Source organism: Mixia osmundae, assembly GCF_000708205.1.
Source record: "Mixia osmundae IAM 14324 unplaced genomic scaffold scaffold_9, whole genome shotgun sequence".
In the NCBI taxonomy this organism is placed as follows: domain Eukaryota; kingdom Fungi; phylum Basidiomycota; class Mixiomycetes; order Mixiales; family Mixiaceae; genus Mixia; species Mixia osmundae.
Window position 1 is genome coordinate 122,475 of NW_014575555.1, and position 15,440 is coordinate 137,914.

At 56.2% G+C, this 15,440-nt stretch overlaps 8 protein-coding genes across 8 annotated transcripts; 3 read left to right on the forward strand and 5 right to left on the reverse strand.

Annotated features, from left to right (window-relative positions):
• Positions 1–15: 15 nt before the first annotated feature.
• On the reverse strand, positions 16–1,844 carry L969DRAFT_52636 (uncharacterized protein; the record flags this gene model as incomplete). Its single annotated transcript, XM_014710650.1, has 5 exons — positions 16–618; positions 673–1,339; positions 1,391–1,540; positions 1,699–1,772; positions 1,824–1,844. Coding segments are annotated over 5 exons (1,515 nt in total), but the record flags the coding sequence as incomplete, so codon positions are not given.
• Positions 1,845–2,714: 870 nt separating this feature from the next.
• L969DRAFT_19035 (uncharacterized protein) lies at positions 2,715–4,032 on the forward strand (the record flags this gene model as incomplete). Its single annotated transcript, XM_014710564.1, has 2 exons — positions 2,715–3,713; positions 3,763–4,032. The coding sequence occupies 2 exons, from the start codon at positions 2,715–2,717 to the stop codon at positions 4,030–4,032; spliced, it is 1,269 nt and encodes a 422-aa protein (XP_014566050.1).
• A 63-nt stretch (positions 4,033–4,095) lies between these two features.
• Positions 4,096–4,861, reverse strand: L969DRAFT_104829 (uncharacterized protein; the record flags this gene model as incomplete). The annotated part of the gene is made up of 2 exons (XM_014710651.1): positions 4,660–4,861; positions 4,096–4,613 (listed from the first exon to the last, which is right to left on the reverse strand). The coding sequence occupies exons 1-2, from the start codon at positions 4,718–4,720 to the stop codon at positions 4,096–4,098; spliced, it is 579 nt and encodes a 192-aa protein (XP_014566137.1). The 5' UTR covers positions 4,721–4,861.
• A 46-nt stretch (positions 4,862–4,907) lies between these two features.
• On the forward strand, positions 4,908–6,370 carry L969DRAFT_52230 (uncharacterized protein; the record flags this gene model as incomplete). Its single annotated transcript, XM_014710652.1, has 2 exons — positions 4,908–5,329; positions 5,368–6,370. 2 exons carry the CDS (start codon positions 4,908–4,910, stop codon positions 6,368–6,370), a joined length of 1,425 nt encoding a protein of 474 aa, XP_014566138.1.
• Positions 6,371–6,408: 38 nt separating this feature from the next.
• Positions 6,409–7,419, reverse strand: L969DRAFT_96087 (uncharacterized protein; the record flags this gene model as incomplete). The annotated part of the gene is made up of 1 exon (XM_014710653.1): positions 6,409–7,419. The coding sequence occupies one exon, from the start codon at positions 7,417–7,419 to the stop codon at positions 6,409–6,411; it is 1,011 nt and encodes a 336-aa protein (XP_014566139.1).
• A 395-nt stretch (positions 7,420–7,814) lies between these two features.
• L969DRAFT_82962 (uncharacterized protein) lies at positions 7,815–10,030 on the reverse strand (the record flags this gene model as incomplete). The annotated part of the gene is made up of 5 exons (XM_014710654.1): positions 7,815–8,747; positions 8,797–8,986; positions 9,038–9,595; positions 9,652–9,697; positions 9,751–10,030. The coding sequence occupies 5 exons, from the start codon at positions 10,028–10,030 to the stop codon at positions 7,815–7,817; spliced, it is 2,007 nt and encodes a 668-aa protein (XP_014566140.1).
• Positions 10,031–10,134: 104 nt separating this feature from the next.
• On the forward strand, positions 10,135–12,639 carry L969DRAFT_77705 (uncharacterized protein). The gene is made up of 10 exons (XM_014710655.1): positions 10,135–10,216; positions 10,294–10,328; positions 10,385–10,494; positions 10,547–10,662; positions 10,718–10,808; positions 10,863–10,978; positions 11,032–11,176; positions 11,376–11,838; positions 11,894–12,278; positions 12,328–12,639. The coding sequence occupies exons 1-10, from the start codon at positions 10,180–10,182 to the stop codon at positions 12,522–12,524; spliced, it is 1,695 nt and encodes a 564-aa protein (XP_014566141.1). The 5' UTR covers positions 10,135–10,179; the 3' UTR covers positions 12,525–12,639.
• On the reverse strand, positions 12,326–15,193 carry L969DRAFT_77712 (uncharacterized protein; the record flags this gene model as incomplete). Its single annotated transcript, XM_014710656.1, has 3 exons — positions 12,326–13,727; positions 13,779–14,764; positions 15,024–15,193. 3 exons carry the CDS (start codon positions 15,191–15,193, stop codon positions 12,640–12,642), a joined length of 2,244 nt encoding a protein of 747 aa, XP_014566142.1. The 3' UTR covers positions 12,326–12,639.
• Between the last annotated feature and the right edge of the window lie 247 nt (positions 15,194–15,440).

Consider the following 15,440-nt stretch of genomic DNA (forward strand, 5'->3'; position numbering starts at 1 on the left):
CTATCAGGGCAATATTTATTCTGTGTGGTCCTTTTGCTCGCCGTCAGAATCCTGACGAACGTGGATACGCTCGCCGGCAAGAGCGGAAGCTTTGGCGTCTCTGACATCTTCCTCTCGCGCAAAGTGTCGCTTGCTGAGCCAAGCACTCTCTGGCACGACAAGGTAGGAGACGATGCCCATGATGGTCACAGCGGCCCAGATGATGGGTCCAAAGTTGAATGTCTGGGCTGTGACGGGGAATTGGTAGGGCGAGAAGAGCACGGCTGTCAGAAAAAGCGACCAGATCATGGCGATCCAGCAGAAGAGAAGAGAGAAGCGACCGTTGTTCCACTTTGCATCTCTGTATTTGTGCGGCGTACAGAAGACGCGAGCGCCGGAAATGAGAGCGTATGCAGTGATCGTGGGTACTGCGCCGGCAGACACAAGCGAGGTAAAAGCGACTTGGGACGGCAGAATGGTGCAGACCAGGACGGCGGAGACGAGCCAGATGAAGAGGACAGCATTGCGGGGCTGTCCGTTCTTGTCGACTTTGCCTATCCAGGATGATCCGGGCAAGACGCCATCACGAGCGATGGCATAGATCAGGCGAGAGGCTGCCACGATGGCGATGCTTGTGTTCTGATAGTCCACGTATCAGCAGCCGATGTAGCAGCAATCTCATTCAAGACTGACCATGAAGAGGCCAATGATGGCGACTACTGTCATCACAATTTGTCCTCCGTTGCCGAGGGCGAGAGCATACAGATTGACGAACGGTTGAGGCGCATCGAGAGCGAAGAGCACGTCTAATGAAGGCGAGCAGAACAAGAACAAGATAAGAACCGGGAAAGCAAGGATGCCAGTAGCGGCGCATCCCCAGAAGATTCCCCTTGCCGCTCTGAAGCTTGCGCCTTGGGTCTCCTCGGCGATATGTCCTGCGGCATCAAAACCCGTCATGACGCCCGAAGTTGAGAGGAAGACGAGAATGACGTTCCAGGCGTCAGGCGCGCCAGTGCCGTTGTAATAAGTGAGCAAAAAGCTGCCTGGTTGGAAGCCATACGTCTGCGCAACTCCGATAGGAAGCCAGACCATCGTCATGATGAAATCGATCATGATGATGGCAAAGCTGCCCCTGAAGATCCAGGTGTACACACGGGGTGGCATGAGGTTGGTCAGGATGGCAAGGGCTAGGAAGATCTGGGCGCAGATCCAGACGACGGCGCGGAACTTGACATTGCTGTAATCGAGCGTGCCAGGAAAGTAAGCGTTGAAGACGTTGAGCTCGGAGATCATGAAGTTGGTCGTCGCTTGGGTGTTGCTGGCAACAAAGGATGTCCAGGCAGTCGTTGACCAAAAAGCACTGGCAGCACCGTCAGGATGAGTGGCCAGCAAAAGTGCAAGATGGACATACGTGATGAAGCCAAAAAGACGTCCGTACTTTGGACCACCAGCGTCAGCTGCCCATATATAGATTGAGCCAGAGAGCGGCACAGCCGAGCAGACTTCAGCCAGAACAGCGGCGGTGATACACATCAATGGCACAGTGAGCAAAAAGCCAGACCTGTCGACAGACTGAGTATATACAGCGCTAAAGATAGTAGGCTGGCGCACCATAGCGCAACGGGGCCGCCGGAGTAAATGCCGATCGAGAAGAGAATGCGAATGCCTGAGGACACGAGTATAACTTGAGCGATCGAAGCAAGTCAGCAAAGGCTGGACGCACCGCCAACGAAGTACAGCGAGCCAAAGGCTGCACTGAAGCTCTCGAATTGCTTCCAGGTACGGTGGAGTGTCTGTCCGGGCAGGTGAGATATACGTATGTGCAGGTAGTGAATAACACGTACTTGAGTATAGCCATACTGGCGCTAGACATGTCCAGCCAAGTCAGTGCAAGCCCATACGAGAACGAGCTTCCCGCCATTTGCAGCCCCGCGAAAAAGTCCGGGGCTGAGAAGGGCGAGGGAAGAGGAAGGAGAGGAGAGGAGCAAGACGGCACGTTTCCTTCGCAAGCATTATCTTGAGCAGGTTCCGTACACGGTATGATCTCAGCACTACCCTTGTCTGCCCCTTCTCCACTCGTGTCACCGAGCAGAGATGGGAGAAAGGATAGGCACCCGTAGCGCCGACTTTCGTTCGCGGAGGTCAGAATCACGAATGACTCGACAACTCTCGCTACAAGAAAGGGACGGAGTTGACAGACGACAGTGAACGTACGATTCCGGCCACGAGATGGGACGATCTCGTGCGAATGTCATATCAGTGTGCTTTTTGACAACTCCGCCGTCTTTTGGACGAGAAAGAAAAGTCAGTGAAGACATCTTTGTCCCCAAGAGGAGCGGAGATCAACAGTCGTGTGGCAGAAACGAGAGTCAAGCTGAACATGCGTGCTTAGTAGGAAGACCGATTCGTGCCTTCTGGCCTGTCTCACTACGTCCTTCCTGTGTCTCGTTCCCGAGTGCGAGTGCTTATCGCCCTTACGAGAATATCCTCATCCGAGGGGTACGATTCGTTGTCTCTGTAGACGCCTGCCGGGTCTGTGTCGCCGATCTTCGATGCCTGGCTCGTCGTTGTCGTCTCCTGCAAGTGTGAAGCCATACTCGATGAGCGCACGGTGGCTGACGGGTTTTCTGAGTTGGGCGGCTGAAGAGCCAAGAAGGAGGCCGATCGCGGATTCTCCGGCTTCGCGCCAGGCGGGCTCACCGTGCACCCGCCCGACTTCACCAAGCTCTACAGGGATGGGCAGCTTCAATCTGCAGCCATACAAGATCGGTATCCCGCAGAGCAAGCTCGACGATCTCAAGGCTCGGGTGGCCAGCGATCCGCTACCGCCTGTCACTTTTGAAGGCAAACACGAGCGGTATGGCGTCACTCGCGACTGGATGAGCCAGCTCAAGACGGCCTGGGAAGCATTCGACTGGAGCAAGGAAGAAGCGCGTCTGAACAGCTTCAGCAATTACCAGGGCACCGTCGAACACGCCGGTCATTCTATTCGGCTGCACTTCATCTCCGAGCAATGTACCGCGAATCCCGAGGCGATGCCTCTCTTGCTCCTGCACGGCTGGCCCGGCAGCTTTCTCGAGTTCACGGGAAGCATCAAGTATCTCAAGCAACACTTCCACGTCGTCGTGCCTTCCTTGCCAGGCTATCTCTTCTCCGAGCTACCGGATGACATGGATTTCTCGCCCATGGATGTCGCCGCCACAATGAACGAGCTCATGGTCAATCTTGGCTACTCGCAGTACTTTGTCCAAGCAGGAGACTGGGGCGCAATGGTGGCAAGGCTCATGGCTGTCTATTTCAGCGAATGCAAGGCCATCCACCTGAACTTCTCGCCCGTGCTGCCCATCGATTCTTACCTCGCGCCCGTCATGCCGTCTGTCTTGCGATTACGTACGCCCCAGATCGTGAAGACGTTGACGACGCCATTGTCCAGTCTGGCGGGTCTCATCCTGCCGCCCCCGGATCAACTGGGTCTCTCGGCCCGCGATCGAGAATTGATGGCCAGGTCGAACCGGTGGAACAAGACGGGCAGAGCCTACGCGATAGAGCATGCCACTCGTCCGAGCACGATCGCACATGCACTGTCTGCCTCACCGCTTGCTCTGGCTGCGTGGATTGGCGAAAAGCTGCTCGAATGGACCGACGAGAGCCCGCCTATGGATGAGATTCTTGCCCTTCTCACGGCCTGGTGGACGACAGACACCTATGCACGATCAATCTATGCATACCGACACGTAAGTGTCTATGATAGCGACTGAAGCGCAAAGCTGATGTCACCTGCAGTCATTCGGCAATCAGCCAAACACAAAACACTTTGAAAGGCAGTGCTACATCCGCGTTCCCTTCGGCTACAGCTCCTTTCCGAAAGAGATTTTGCCATGTCCGAAGCGCTGGGTAGCAACCTCTGGCAATCTGCTGTGGTATCGTGAGCACACGAGGGGCGGCCATTTCGCCGCCTGGGAGAGACCAGAGGCTTTCTCGGAGGATCTCAGGGATTGCTTCGCACAGCTTGCTAAGGCGGGCAACATTTCCTTTGCCAACAGTAAACTATGAAATGCACACACTCTAGTTGTCTGCATCGTTTCGGACCGCCCTTGGTCCGGTCGGCTGCTATCTTTACTCGCCTGCGATGAGGGCGCCCATTGACGAATTGCCGCCGGGACGTTCGCGTACCTTGCGGGTGGGAATGAAGCCGTTTGACGACTCGCTCACGTATCCCGGCGTCTCGGCAGCATTGGCACCGACGACGCGTGCAGGACGAATGGGACGCTCGTCAGCCCCGCCGCTGAAGAGGCTAGCGATCTGGGCCGAGCCACCGCCAGTCAGCTCGCGCACCTTGCGCGTGGGCACAAAGTCTGGAACACCAGCTGCACCATTCAAGAGCGTCGTGCCGTTGCTTGTAGTGTTGTCAGGAGCCTGTACCGCTTTGGCTTGGGACCCATTGCCCGTTTCGGCACTGCTCGAGCTGCTGGCCTCAGTGACGGCGCTGCCTGCCACCAGATCGCCAAATTTGGCATAGCGAGGCAGCTTCTTGAGCACAGAGGCATTGGGGTCGACCTCAATACCGATGTGCTTTAGAAAGTCGACCAAGCTCGCCTTGGTAAAGACGACGCTCGTCTCGTACGGCAAGCATCCTGTGCGTGCATGAGCCATGGCCTAGATCTAGCGAGGATGACCTGCCTACTTCTGACTGCCAATTCTTCTCGTTCGAGTCGATTGCACGCTGCGTGAACGTCGACATGCTTTCGCTTTGTGTGTGACAGACTCCCCCGAAGTGTGCTCAATGCATACGCTCGCGGCTTCTGCACGTCCGACGAGATGAAGCTCGCAGCTCGCAAGGATCAATCGACTGACGAGGTAACTGACCCGTCACGAGTGCGTCACGCTTCGCGCTTCTTCTTGACGCGTTTGCCGGTCAATGCCACGTGATGAACGGCTGGCTCATGCTGGCCCTCGCTCGGATTGGTCTGCTGACGCTTTGGCGGCGTGCACGATGGCTGATACTGCAAGTCTTGGTCTTCCTCAGGATCGCTAGACCAGTCAAGCTCGTCTTCGCTGAGCATCCGGCGAGGATCGGCAAGACGACCTTGCGTCAGCTCGTCGAGGAACAATGTCCCAGCTTGTGCGGCACATACACCGCGCCTTGGCTTCTCCGCAATGGCTTGTTACATACTGTCTTCACGGCCAAGGCGGATTTCTCCAAGATGGACAACCTCAACTATGAGCGCCAGTATATCAGGCTGCCGGATGGCGGCACGATAGGCATGGACTTTTGCCCTCCTTTGACAGAGGCACAGGCAATGCCAGATGACGTTCCACTCCTACTGAGTATGCAAGTGCTTTCTTACTTGTGAACAGTCTCCTCTGAGTCGTGACTGCTTGCTACAGGCACGGCTTGAGTGGAGGCTCTCACGAGAGCTATGTTCGCGGAATCTTGGCACAAGCGTCCCGACCGGTATCTCAAGGCGGCAAAGGCTGGCGTACGGTCGTTTTGAACTTCCGTGGGTGCGCCAACGTGCCATTGACGAGCAAGAGGCTGTACAACTCTGGCGCGACGGATGATCTCAGACAAGGGCTTTGCTTCATCTCGCATGTACTTCCGCAAGCACCGCTACTCGGCATGGGCTTCAGTCTTTCGGCCAATCTCATGGCTGTCTACGCCGGCGAACAAGGTAAGGATACTCCGTTCAAAGCTATTGCAGTGATGGGAAACATCTACGATCTCTATGCGAGCACGCTCAAGCTCGAAGCCTCACTGCCTGGCCTCATGCTATCAAAGGCCATGGCGAGTAATGTACGAACACTGGTCGATCGACATAGACACGCATTCGAGGACGACAAGAGGATCGACTTGGAAAGCTTATTCGATCGGCCGAACCTGACTCTGTATGCTTTCGACACACTCATCACTGCACCTGCAGCTGGCTATCGCTCTGCCGAGCAATACTACAAACAGTGCGGCTCCATCAACTACTTGCAAGGTATTGAGGTGCCTTATCTGTCGCTGAATTCGATCGACGACCCCATCATCGATGCACCCAGCATACCGAGCAAACCTTCGCAGCTCTCGCCTTACATGACTGTCGCCACCACGGATCACGGCGGCCACTTGGGCTGGCATCAGCATGCAGTCCTCGGCCTGATTCCCCGCAAGACGCGCTGGATAACAGTGCCCGTGCTAGAGTTCTTCTCCGCTATACTCAGCGCCGATCCCACGCCTTCGCCTCATCGCCGAACGCTGCCGCCTTTCTCGGGAAGGACAGCCTCGACAGGTACGGAAGTGCGAGACGCTCTGCGTGACGATATTGGCTTTGAACTTATCGGGCACGATACCTTCAAAGGCGGTTTGACAGAGGCAGACGCATCTCAGGGACTCACGAGAGGCCTTTGACATTAGCAAGACTATGCATTATGTCTCTCGTGTGTGCTTCATTCTCCTCGTGGCAGATGCTTGTGCGTCTGTTGGATTGTATCCTGCACTGATGCTGTTTCCAGTCGCGTCGCTCGAAGCGTTTGCTGTCCTCTTGCATGCATGAGTTGTTGTATGCTCGCTTCTATCCTCTCGAGTCGCGCTTCGATGACCGGCAGACGGTCGACTTGCGACTGATATACACTAGCTTTCGGCTCAGGCTGAACTTCAAACGGCGAATCGCCCGAATACGGCTGCGGTGGGAATTGAACGGGCGGAAAGCTCCCGCGTCGCAGTAGCGTCAGGTTGGGATTCTCGCTGGCAGGCTTCGATCGGCGGGATTTTGGAGCAGCACTCGACTCGCTTCTGACAGTTGAGCCTGATCGCTGGCGAGCCATTGTAGGTGCATCGAAGCTGAGTTGACCCAGGGCGCCACCGAGCTCGGTTGCAGGTGTCAATGGCACCGGCGTCGAAGGCTGACTGTGGGTCTGGTACGGTATGACATAGCCAGACGGCATGGGCCATATAGGCGGCGGCCTTGCACGGCGATCAGCTGACGGCAGAACTAGTCGCGGCGCCGGACTCGGTTGGCGAGATTCAAAGGGCGTCACTGTCTGTTGCAGTGCGTAGCTTATAGCATCCGACTGTCTGATTTGCGGGTTCACATGCTGTGACGACTTGCTGTGTTTGCCAGATCTCTCGCCGTCTGGGTTTCCGGAAGCGACAGTGCGAGCTTTGTTGTGTAGCAAGCTTGACAGCGGCCGAGAGGGAGCAGCAAATCGGGTCAAGCAGACGACCGACTCTGCTGCTCGCGCCATGTCGGCACACGCGAACGCGAAGTAGTCCTCCTCGCCATCGAGACTGCTGGCATCAGAGGCATCGCTCAATGTCGGTGTTGCAAGCGAGTGATCTGGCAATCCACAAAGGAATTCGTCGCGGCAAGCCAGCTCAGACCAGGCGGCGACTGCTAGCAGGTGCGCGTCGACAACCAGCTGCTTCGAGCAGTCTGGCTCATCGATCGGACTGAGCATGCGCTACCTTTGTACGATCTTGCCCGAAAGCGGCACAAGGGCGCAAGTGCTGCTCGAGATGCCCTCGAGAGCAGGAAAGATGTTTTGCAACCGACTGAACTGACGTCTGCGTGTCATTGCTTTCCATCGCTCGGGGCTCCACCGAGCTTTGTGACGGAAGACCGAGGCGGGATAAGACAGAGGATAGGACACAAGGGTATTGGGTTTGTCGACCTGATATACGATGATCTGCGGCATTATGCAAAGGAAGGCCGCTCGATCAAAGTTGTCCAAGGGCCTTGCTGAACCTTACGCGAAATGACGCAATGACGTCCTGGCTATTATCGGCCCCTCCTCAAGTCGAGTTGCAGACGCATGCGTGTTACACAACAACATCGTAGATTGCAAGCGCATGACTAGTCGGCCTTGACAGTGCTGACAGGGGCTGTATAAAGCGACTTGGGCCCAGAAGCGCCCGGTCGCATGGGCGTGTAAGTGCCTTTGGTGCTGCCAGTCGGCAGCTCGGTAAGAACCGAATAGATCATCCAGATGATCAGAAGTGCCATCACTAGAACAACCGCCATGAAGTAGACAGGATTGTCGAGCATGAAATGCATGCCACCTTCCATCTTTTGCTGCAGCGTGAAAGCCCATCTGTCCATGAGGCCCCGCGATGACTTTGGTGATAGTAGACCGCGTTGGAACTCGCTTAAGGTAGCGAAGATAGAGCTCTCACTTAGTGCTATCCGTCTACCGTGTGTATCGACGTCGAAGTATTCCAGCCTCTGCGATTGAGTCAGCCGTCGGCCATGTAGAGCGTGAAGCCGTGCGAAAGATACCTTGGGGTCAGCAATGACAATGGGAACGTCTGTACCCTTGATGCTGATCTTGTAGTTCTGCTGGAGCCACTTGGACCACTGGTCTGCATCCATCCATGCAAAGTTGACAGGCTTCAGATCTCCAGTCTGCGCTTGCGAATCGCTATATAATCTTGCCAGAGTTCTCAGCTCGTCTTTCCGCTGCTGCATGCCATCGGGTCCTAGTTTTTGCGGAGATAGCGCAGCGAGGACCATGTATGCGCTTCCCTCTGTGTAGTCCTTGAAGTATTGCGCATTCAATTCACCCAGCGAGGGTAGCCTGTTGGCGAACAGCCAAGCTCTGATTTCGCGATCCGCAAAGACGGAAGACATATGTAGCGTCTTGAGAGGCTGTGCGATATCGTAGTCCTTGAAGACGAGTATGTGAGCCTCAGTGAGGGGAAGCTTGTATCGCTCAAAGAGATCGCTCGACGACGTCTTGAATATTTTTGCGCCGCCCAGGAGGACCTTGGCAGCTTCCGAGACGAGGCTCTGATAACATGTTCAGCAAGTCACTTGTACTCTGTGAGAGCCGACTGACTGTCTCTTCCTCGGTCGCGGTCTTTGGATATAAGTAGAGGAAAAAGATGTCTTCCTCTTGGCTGACTCGCTCGAAGACGCCGGGACTGATGTCATGCACGCCGAAACTTGCAGCAGCCTTGAGCGCAAACGCTTGCATCTGCGTGAGCGATCTCGAGCCCTTGTATTCTATGCTTTCTCCCTGATGAAAGCTGAGGAAGCATTGTCAGCACCAGACCAGACCCGGGCGCAGAATGACGAACAAAGTCAGGGTCGGAAAGCCACGTATGTCTGCCTTGCGACAAGCCTCGCGGTGCTCGGCAACATCGCAGTCGAATTCTGCGACATGGACGCGTTCCTTAAGAAGAGCGGCCAAGTCCTTCCAGGCAGGGGCGAGCTTCTTGCAGTGACTGCACCAGGGCGCAAAGAACTTGATGAAGATAGGCGCTGTTGCGGAGGGAGAAATGAGATGGGTCAGGCCTGTTGCGTTGAGCGTGAGGAGTTGACCGTCGATGTTGGGGAGATCGCGCGATCGGCTCTGGATGACAAATTCTGAGCCTGTGCTCGTAGACGGCGTATCGTCGACGGCGGGTGGTCTGACAGCCTTGACAGACTCGTCCGCTTTCACCTTTGCCTCCTGTATCGGGACTGGCAGGTCAGGCACAATCTTATCCTTTGACGTATCGCTCTTCTCGGTGACGGCTGCGGCGGGCGCTGCCTTGACAGGCTTGTAGGCAGCAATCTCCTTGTCGATGAAAGCGGTAAGCTTATCCTCACTGCGCTCCTCTACAAAGGGCGTCGAAGAGATGCCGTCTTTGAACCTGATCATGCGCGTCAGTCTTTCGAGACGGCTCTCCGACATGGGTGCTGGACGTACATCCGCAGATCCGGATAGGCTTTGACAGAGTTTGCATCACATAGATCTGCGCAGGGCCATGAGATGAGTTCAGTCTCGGACAGGCGGACACAAGCTGACCGCCTTGATCTGCGCAATCGACCTGGCCAAATTGGATCCGACCGGCATCAATGAGGGGCTGGGACTTCTCGACGAGATCTCTCCATGCCGGTGCAAATTGCTTGCAGTGGTGACAGTAGGGTGAGAAATGTTCGATGAACCAGAGGCCGGAGCTGATGGTGGAGTGAAAGTCGGCGCCCTTGAGTTGTACGCCGGCATGCTCGATCGGAGCTGCACCGGCCACTAGGCAGCCTGTTCCCAGCCAGAGCACTACGCTCGCCACTAGGCTCCGAGGAAGCATGTCTGGCCGCCCAATCGTCTCGACAGCGATGGGCGTTTTGTTCGCAACGATGACACGACGACCGACCGCGTGGACTTTCTTTCTCGCGACGTGTCGTGACGACGAGGCAGGCGTACGCAGGCGGCGGCAAAGGACGAGCAGGCGCAGAGATGGTCAGGTCGACGATGATAGCCCGAGTCACAGATGGTGCGTACCTGACGAGTGCCAGCTCATGCCGGCAGCGCTGCTCCATGCCGGGTCTGTCACTGACGCGCAAGGAACAGGCTTACCCTTGGCCGCCTCTGTCGACGACGAGCAGGTCAGCTGTTGCAGATCTGCCAGGTCACCGTGTTGATGTCACGGAGGAGAATCCAGACAGAGGGAGAGCTGAGCGAGGTGAAGCAGCAGGCCAAATTGATCTTTAGGCGATTGACGCCTCAATCCGAGCCACGCTGTTCCATCGAGTCTGGGCCGTCGACGCTACAGTAGGCAGACAACGACAGCAGAGCCTACCAGCCACTGATGACACGCGTGTAGCTACCTCATCCTCAACGATATCGTCTACCTGACCATCGCCGACAAATCGTACCCTAGGAAACTCGCGTTCTCCTACCTGGACGAGCTGAGCAAAGAGTTTGAGCGCTCGTTCGGGGGTCCGTTGCTCGTTGGTGCTTCAGTGTGCTCCCTCAAGGTGGCCTGCTGTGACAGATGACGCGCGGAAACCCAGCTTGCGACCGTACGCGTTCGTGCGCTTCGACAGCTTCATACAGCGAACGAAGCGGCTCTACCAAGACACGAGGTCAGCAAACGATGCAAATGTGATCGGCGTGCTATCGCTCAGAGATCGTCACAGGAATGCAGCCGGAAAGGGGGCGGGGCTGGATAGACTGAATGAAGACTTGCAAGATATCACGCGCATCATGACCAAGAACATGGAAGATCTCCTCATGCGCGGCGACTCTCTTGATCGTTCGCATCCCCATCATCACCGACGCTCTGTAGCACGACTGAGAGAAGCGCAGGAATGTCACACATGTCCACGTCACTCAGGGACGAGTCGCTCAAGTACCGCAAGGCTGCGAGACAGATCAATCTACAAGCTGCGATACGCAAATATGCGCCCATCGGCGTACTCGGTCTCATGCTCGTCTTTGTCATCTGGTGGAAGTATCGCTAGCGACGGCGAGGCCATGCCGGTCACTGTTGTAATATTTGGCGCGTAGTCGCTTATGCCTGCCTCCCTTGCCGGTAGAAGCAAGCCAGACTTTCCCAGCGAGGCCATTCCCTCACCGACCCGCTGGCCAGTGCGGGCGAGCTGACAAGCCCCAGTGCCCACGGCGCAGCTGCATCACATAGACGCACATAGACCGGCCAAGCGGTTCACGTTCTTGAGCGAGCCATCAAGTCTCCGCACTTTGGCTCTTTCCAGCTTGTCTGGCCTTCGATTTCTGACCGACTCGATGCCAGCACAGATCTCGATTGCTTGGTATATCTTCCTCCTGCTCGCCATGACCGCCCTCGTTGCGCCCAAGAGGACTTCCCCCGTTCTGGCAACCCTTGCCTTGCTCTATCTCGCCCAACGCTTCAACGGACTGGCGAGATACTACATCAGGCTGGCCGTCTACATCGCTGGACTGGCCTCCATCTCTCTTGCTGCCATACCTGCTGCCGTCGTCATGCGCTTGCTCGGCCAGAAAGCCAATGTCAACTATGTCGTCGCTAGAGTGGCATACTATCTCATCAGTCCCTTGCTTGGCCTCACGATCACCGTCGAGGGCGCGGAGCATATCAAGCAAGCTAGACCTGCCGTTCTTGTGGGCAACCATCAGGTCAGCCATCGTGGCTCTGGCATAGCAGTCGTAGCTGACATCGCCCGTCTAAAAGTCCATGCTAGACATACTCTACCTGGGCGCTTTCTTCCCGACCCAGTGCTCCATCATGGCCAAAAAGGAGCTCAAATGGGTACCCTTGCTCGGTCAATGGATGTGGCTGTCCAACGCCGTCTTTGTGAATCGCACAAACAGACAGGATGCCATGAAGGCTTTCCAAAAGGTGGGCGAAACGATGAGGCGGAAAGCAGTCAGCCTCTTCATCTTTGTAGAAGGTACTCGGTCATCCACCGAGGTTCCCTCGCTCTTGCCGTTCAAGAAGGGCGCATTCCATCTGGCTGTACAGAGCGATCTGCCCATTGTTCCCGTCGTCTGCGAGAATTACAATGCTCTTTACAATGCCAAAGATCGGTTCAATTCTGGCGAGATCATATTGAAAGGTACTCTTTCGCGATATACATTTGTGCAGAGCTGATCACACCTTACCAGTCTTACCGCCTGTCAGCACACAAGGGCGGACAAGTTCGCACGAAGACATCGAAGCGCTCGTGCATGAAGTGAGGGAGAAGATGCTCGACGCACTAGAGGAGCTTGCCTGCAGACCAAACAGCATCGGCGCTAGCCGCAAAGTCGAGCGAGACGGTCAAAAAGCCCTCGAATGGAAGCAAGGCAAAAGGCGTTCCTGAGCGCCCACGTTGACGGGTCCTCAGAGCTGTATCATACTCCCTCATGTATTGCATCTGCAATGTTCATTCCAAGTTTTGACATTGCATTCGAGCGCATACAATTTCCATGGGTGCCTCATGCCATGACTGTTGCAGGAGAGGACATGGTCGGTACTTCGGGCATTGCCGAAGGGTGACTGGCAGGCGTCTGCTGACTTGCACCGGCAATGCGCTGAGGAGCCGTGCCATCGAGCAGACCGAGCTGTGCGTCGGTCCAGAGTCGCTCTACCTTTGCAGGCTTGGCAACGCCAACGTTGGCTCTGCCGCCGAGCGCTGCCCAGTCTGAAGTCTTCTTGAGACCCAACCTGGCCCAGACTTGCTGGAGTGACTTGACGAGGTGGCGGTGCTGATCAGCAGTGTGGCCTGGCGTAGGCGTGATACGAAGTCGCTCTTCACCGACGGCGACAGTGGGGTAGTTGATGGCTTGGATGTAGCATCCATAATCATTGAGCAGCATGTCAGAGGCATCCTTGGCGAGTTGGGCATCGCCGACGAGTACAGGCACGATGTGGCTGGGATTGGGAATGACAGGAATGTCTGCGCTGGCGAGATCATTCTTGAGCTCGATCGTATTGAGCTGTTGCAGGCGACGATCGCCAAGGTAGTTGACCTGGTACTGGATGGCAGCGCGAGCGCCAGAGACGACCGCTGGCGGCAAAGAAGTGGTGAAGATGAAGCCAGGCGCATACGAGCGAACGACGTCGATCAGATCGGCAGAGCCAGCTACGTAGCCACCGACGACGCCGTAAGCTTTGCCGAGCGTACCGGTGAACATATCGACGCGGTCCATGATGGTGCCAGCAGACGCGCCGCGAGCTTGCGCCTCGTAGTCGAGGTGCTCCGCAACACCAGCACCGCGGGGGCCGTACATGCCGACTGCGTGTACCTCATCGAGGAAGGTGATTGCACCATACTTTTCGGCGAGCTCGACGATACCTTCGATAGGTCCGACGGAGCCGCACATGGAATAGACAGATTCGAAGGCAATGATTTTCGGCGTCTCGAGTGGCAACGAGGCAAGCTTCGCTTCAAGATCGGCCAAGTCATTGTGCTTGAAGACCATCTTGCGCGCTTTGGAATGCTGTATGCCTTGGATCATGGATGCGTGGTTGCTCGAGTCAGACAAGAAAACGCAATTCGGCAGCTTCTGACCGAGTGTAGCCACTGTTTGGCCAATTAGCGAAGATCTAAAGGATAATCTGGAACAGAACGTACGAGTAGCATCGTTGGCGACGTAGCACGAACTGAACACGAGTCCAGCTGGCTTCCTATGGAGATCGGCAACCTCTGCCTCGAGCGAGAGGTGCAGGGCGGCATTGCCCGCGATATTGCGCGTGCCACCGGCACCGGCGCCGTATTTCGTGAGGGTATCGTGCATGGCGTTGACGACGACGGGGTTGCGTCCCATGCCTAAGTAATCGTTGGCGCACCAAACGGTGACTTCATCGCCTTCGACGGCAGTATGGGCTACAGGCCATTTCGCAGCAAGCCTATTGATATTGTTGAAATAACGGTAGGAGCGGTCGCGATGCTTCTTGTCCAACTCCTCGCCGTAAAAGGCGTTGTAGTCGAAGCGACCTCGCCGGACGCCTGTCATGCCCTGATTGAGCCGGGTAGCCTCTGAGCCCGAGCCCGCCTTGAAGGCAGAGGTGACGGGCGATGTACCGGAGCGAGTGGACGGCGCCGTGCGGCTATCGTGCTCGGGTGTGACTGACGAGCGAGTCATAGCCTGAGCAGCGAGTGACTGTGCACGCCGCGCGGCTTCGGCACCGGCAGCAGCATGGGGACAGATGCCGCCTTGACCCGGCTGGATGGTAACGCCCGAGGATCGGTGGATCTCGTCGATCTCCTTGCGGTTGGCAACGGCAGCATAGCCTCTGATCTGGCCTGTCGATGCTGCACAACTGAGCTGAACCTGTCGGTACTGGATCGCGGCTGCCATGATGGGACAGTCACCGGCCTTGCGGCGCAGTCTGTTGACACCCTCGATCGAGCTCGTGCTCAGGTGACGGAGGGTAGGCGCAGATGTGCGCTTCAAATAGGGGCACACATGGCTGTATGCTTTGAGCGTCGACGGCGTCATGAGGGAGGACATGCCGGCCGCTGTGATTTTGTGTCGAGGACTCTCGGACCGTTGCTCTTTTCGCGAGCTGCCGCTTCGATGGTCTTGTGCGGTATCGACTAGGACCAAGGGGTGTACGCTGATGTGTCCTGTCACGCTGCACAAGCCGATACTGCGCTCCTCGAATCTCGATGGAATTCAGCGGCGGCGCAAGATCGAGCGACCAATCAAAAGCGCGTGTTTTACCTCTGCGCGGCTGATACTCCAAAGTGATTCGTGTGTGTGTGTGTGTGTGTGTGTGCTTTCAGGTGCAGGCATCTCTTGCGCACAGTCCTCTCCATTCATATTCATACAAACATGAGCGTCCACAACAGCTCCATCAGAAGCCCAGCCTCGACAACTCTTGTCCAATCTGCACGGTCCTCGTCGCAGCCCCGGCGTCTTTGACCGAATATGCGGGCGGCGGGCAGAGGTCCGCTTCCTGCCGCCTGCTCTGTGCTCTCGCTCGCTTGGAGATGCGATCGTTGCTCGGCTTGCTCTTGCTCTGACCCTTGGCCTTGGACTCCATCATCGACGATACGAGCAATGTCACGCCACCGAATGCAGGATGTGAAGTCATCTACCAAGCGCATGTTAGCCAAAGTTGCTGGGTGACTGCTTCGATTGACATACTCTGGTAGAAAGTAACGTCGAATGTCAATCTATGCAAGCTCTGGTGCAATGCTATGGCAGGGGTTGTTCGCTGGCTTGCTTGGCTTGACTTGGCTTTGCTCAGCTGGGGAGAGTATGGTTGTGACGCATGACATGAACCTCAA

Excerpts from the sequence above, each read along its gene's own strand:
- L969DRAFT_77705 (XM_014710655.1), top strand. The coding sequence starts at position 10,180 with ATGGTCAGGTCGACGATGATAGCCCGAGTCACAGATG. Across the intron at positions 10,979-11,031 it reads GCGCGGCGACTCTCTTGATC|GAATGTCACACATGTCCACG; the intron begins GTTCGCATCCCC and ends AGAGAAGCGCAG. Across the intron at positions 12,279-12,327 it reads TGGCGAGATCATATTGAAAG|TCTTACCGCCTGTCAGCACA; the intron begins GTACTCTTTCGC and ends ACACCTTACCAG.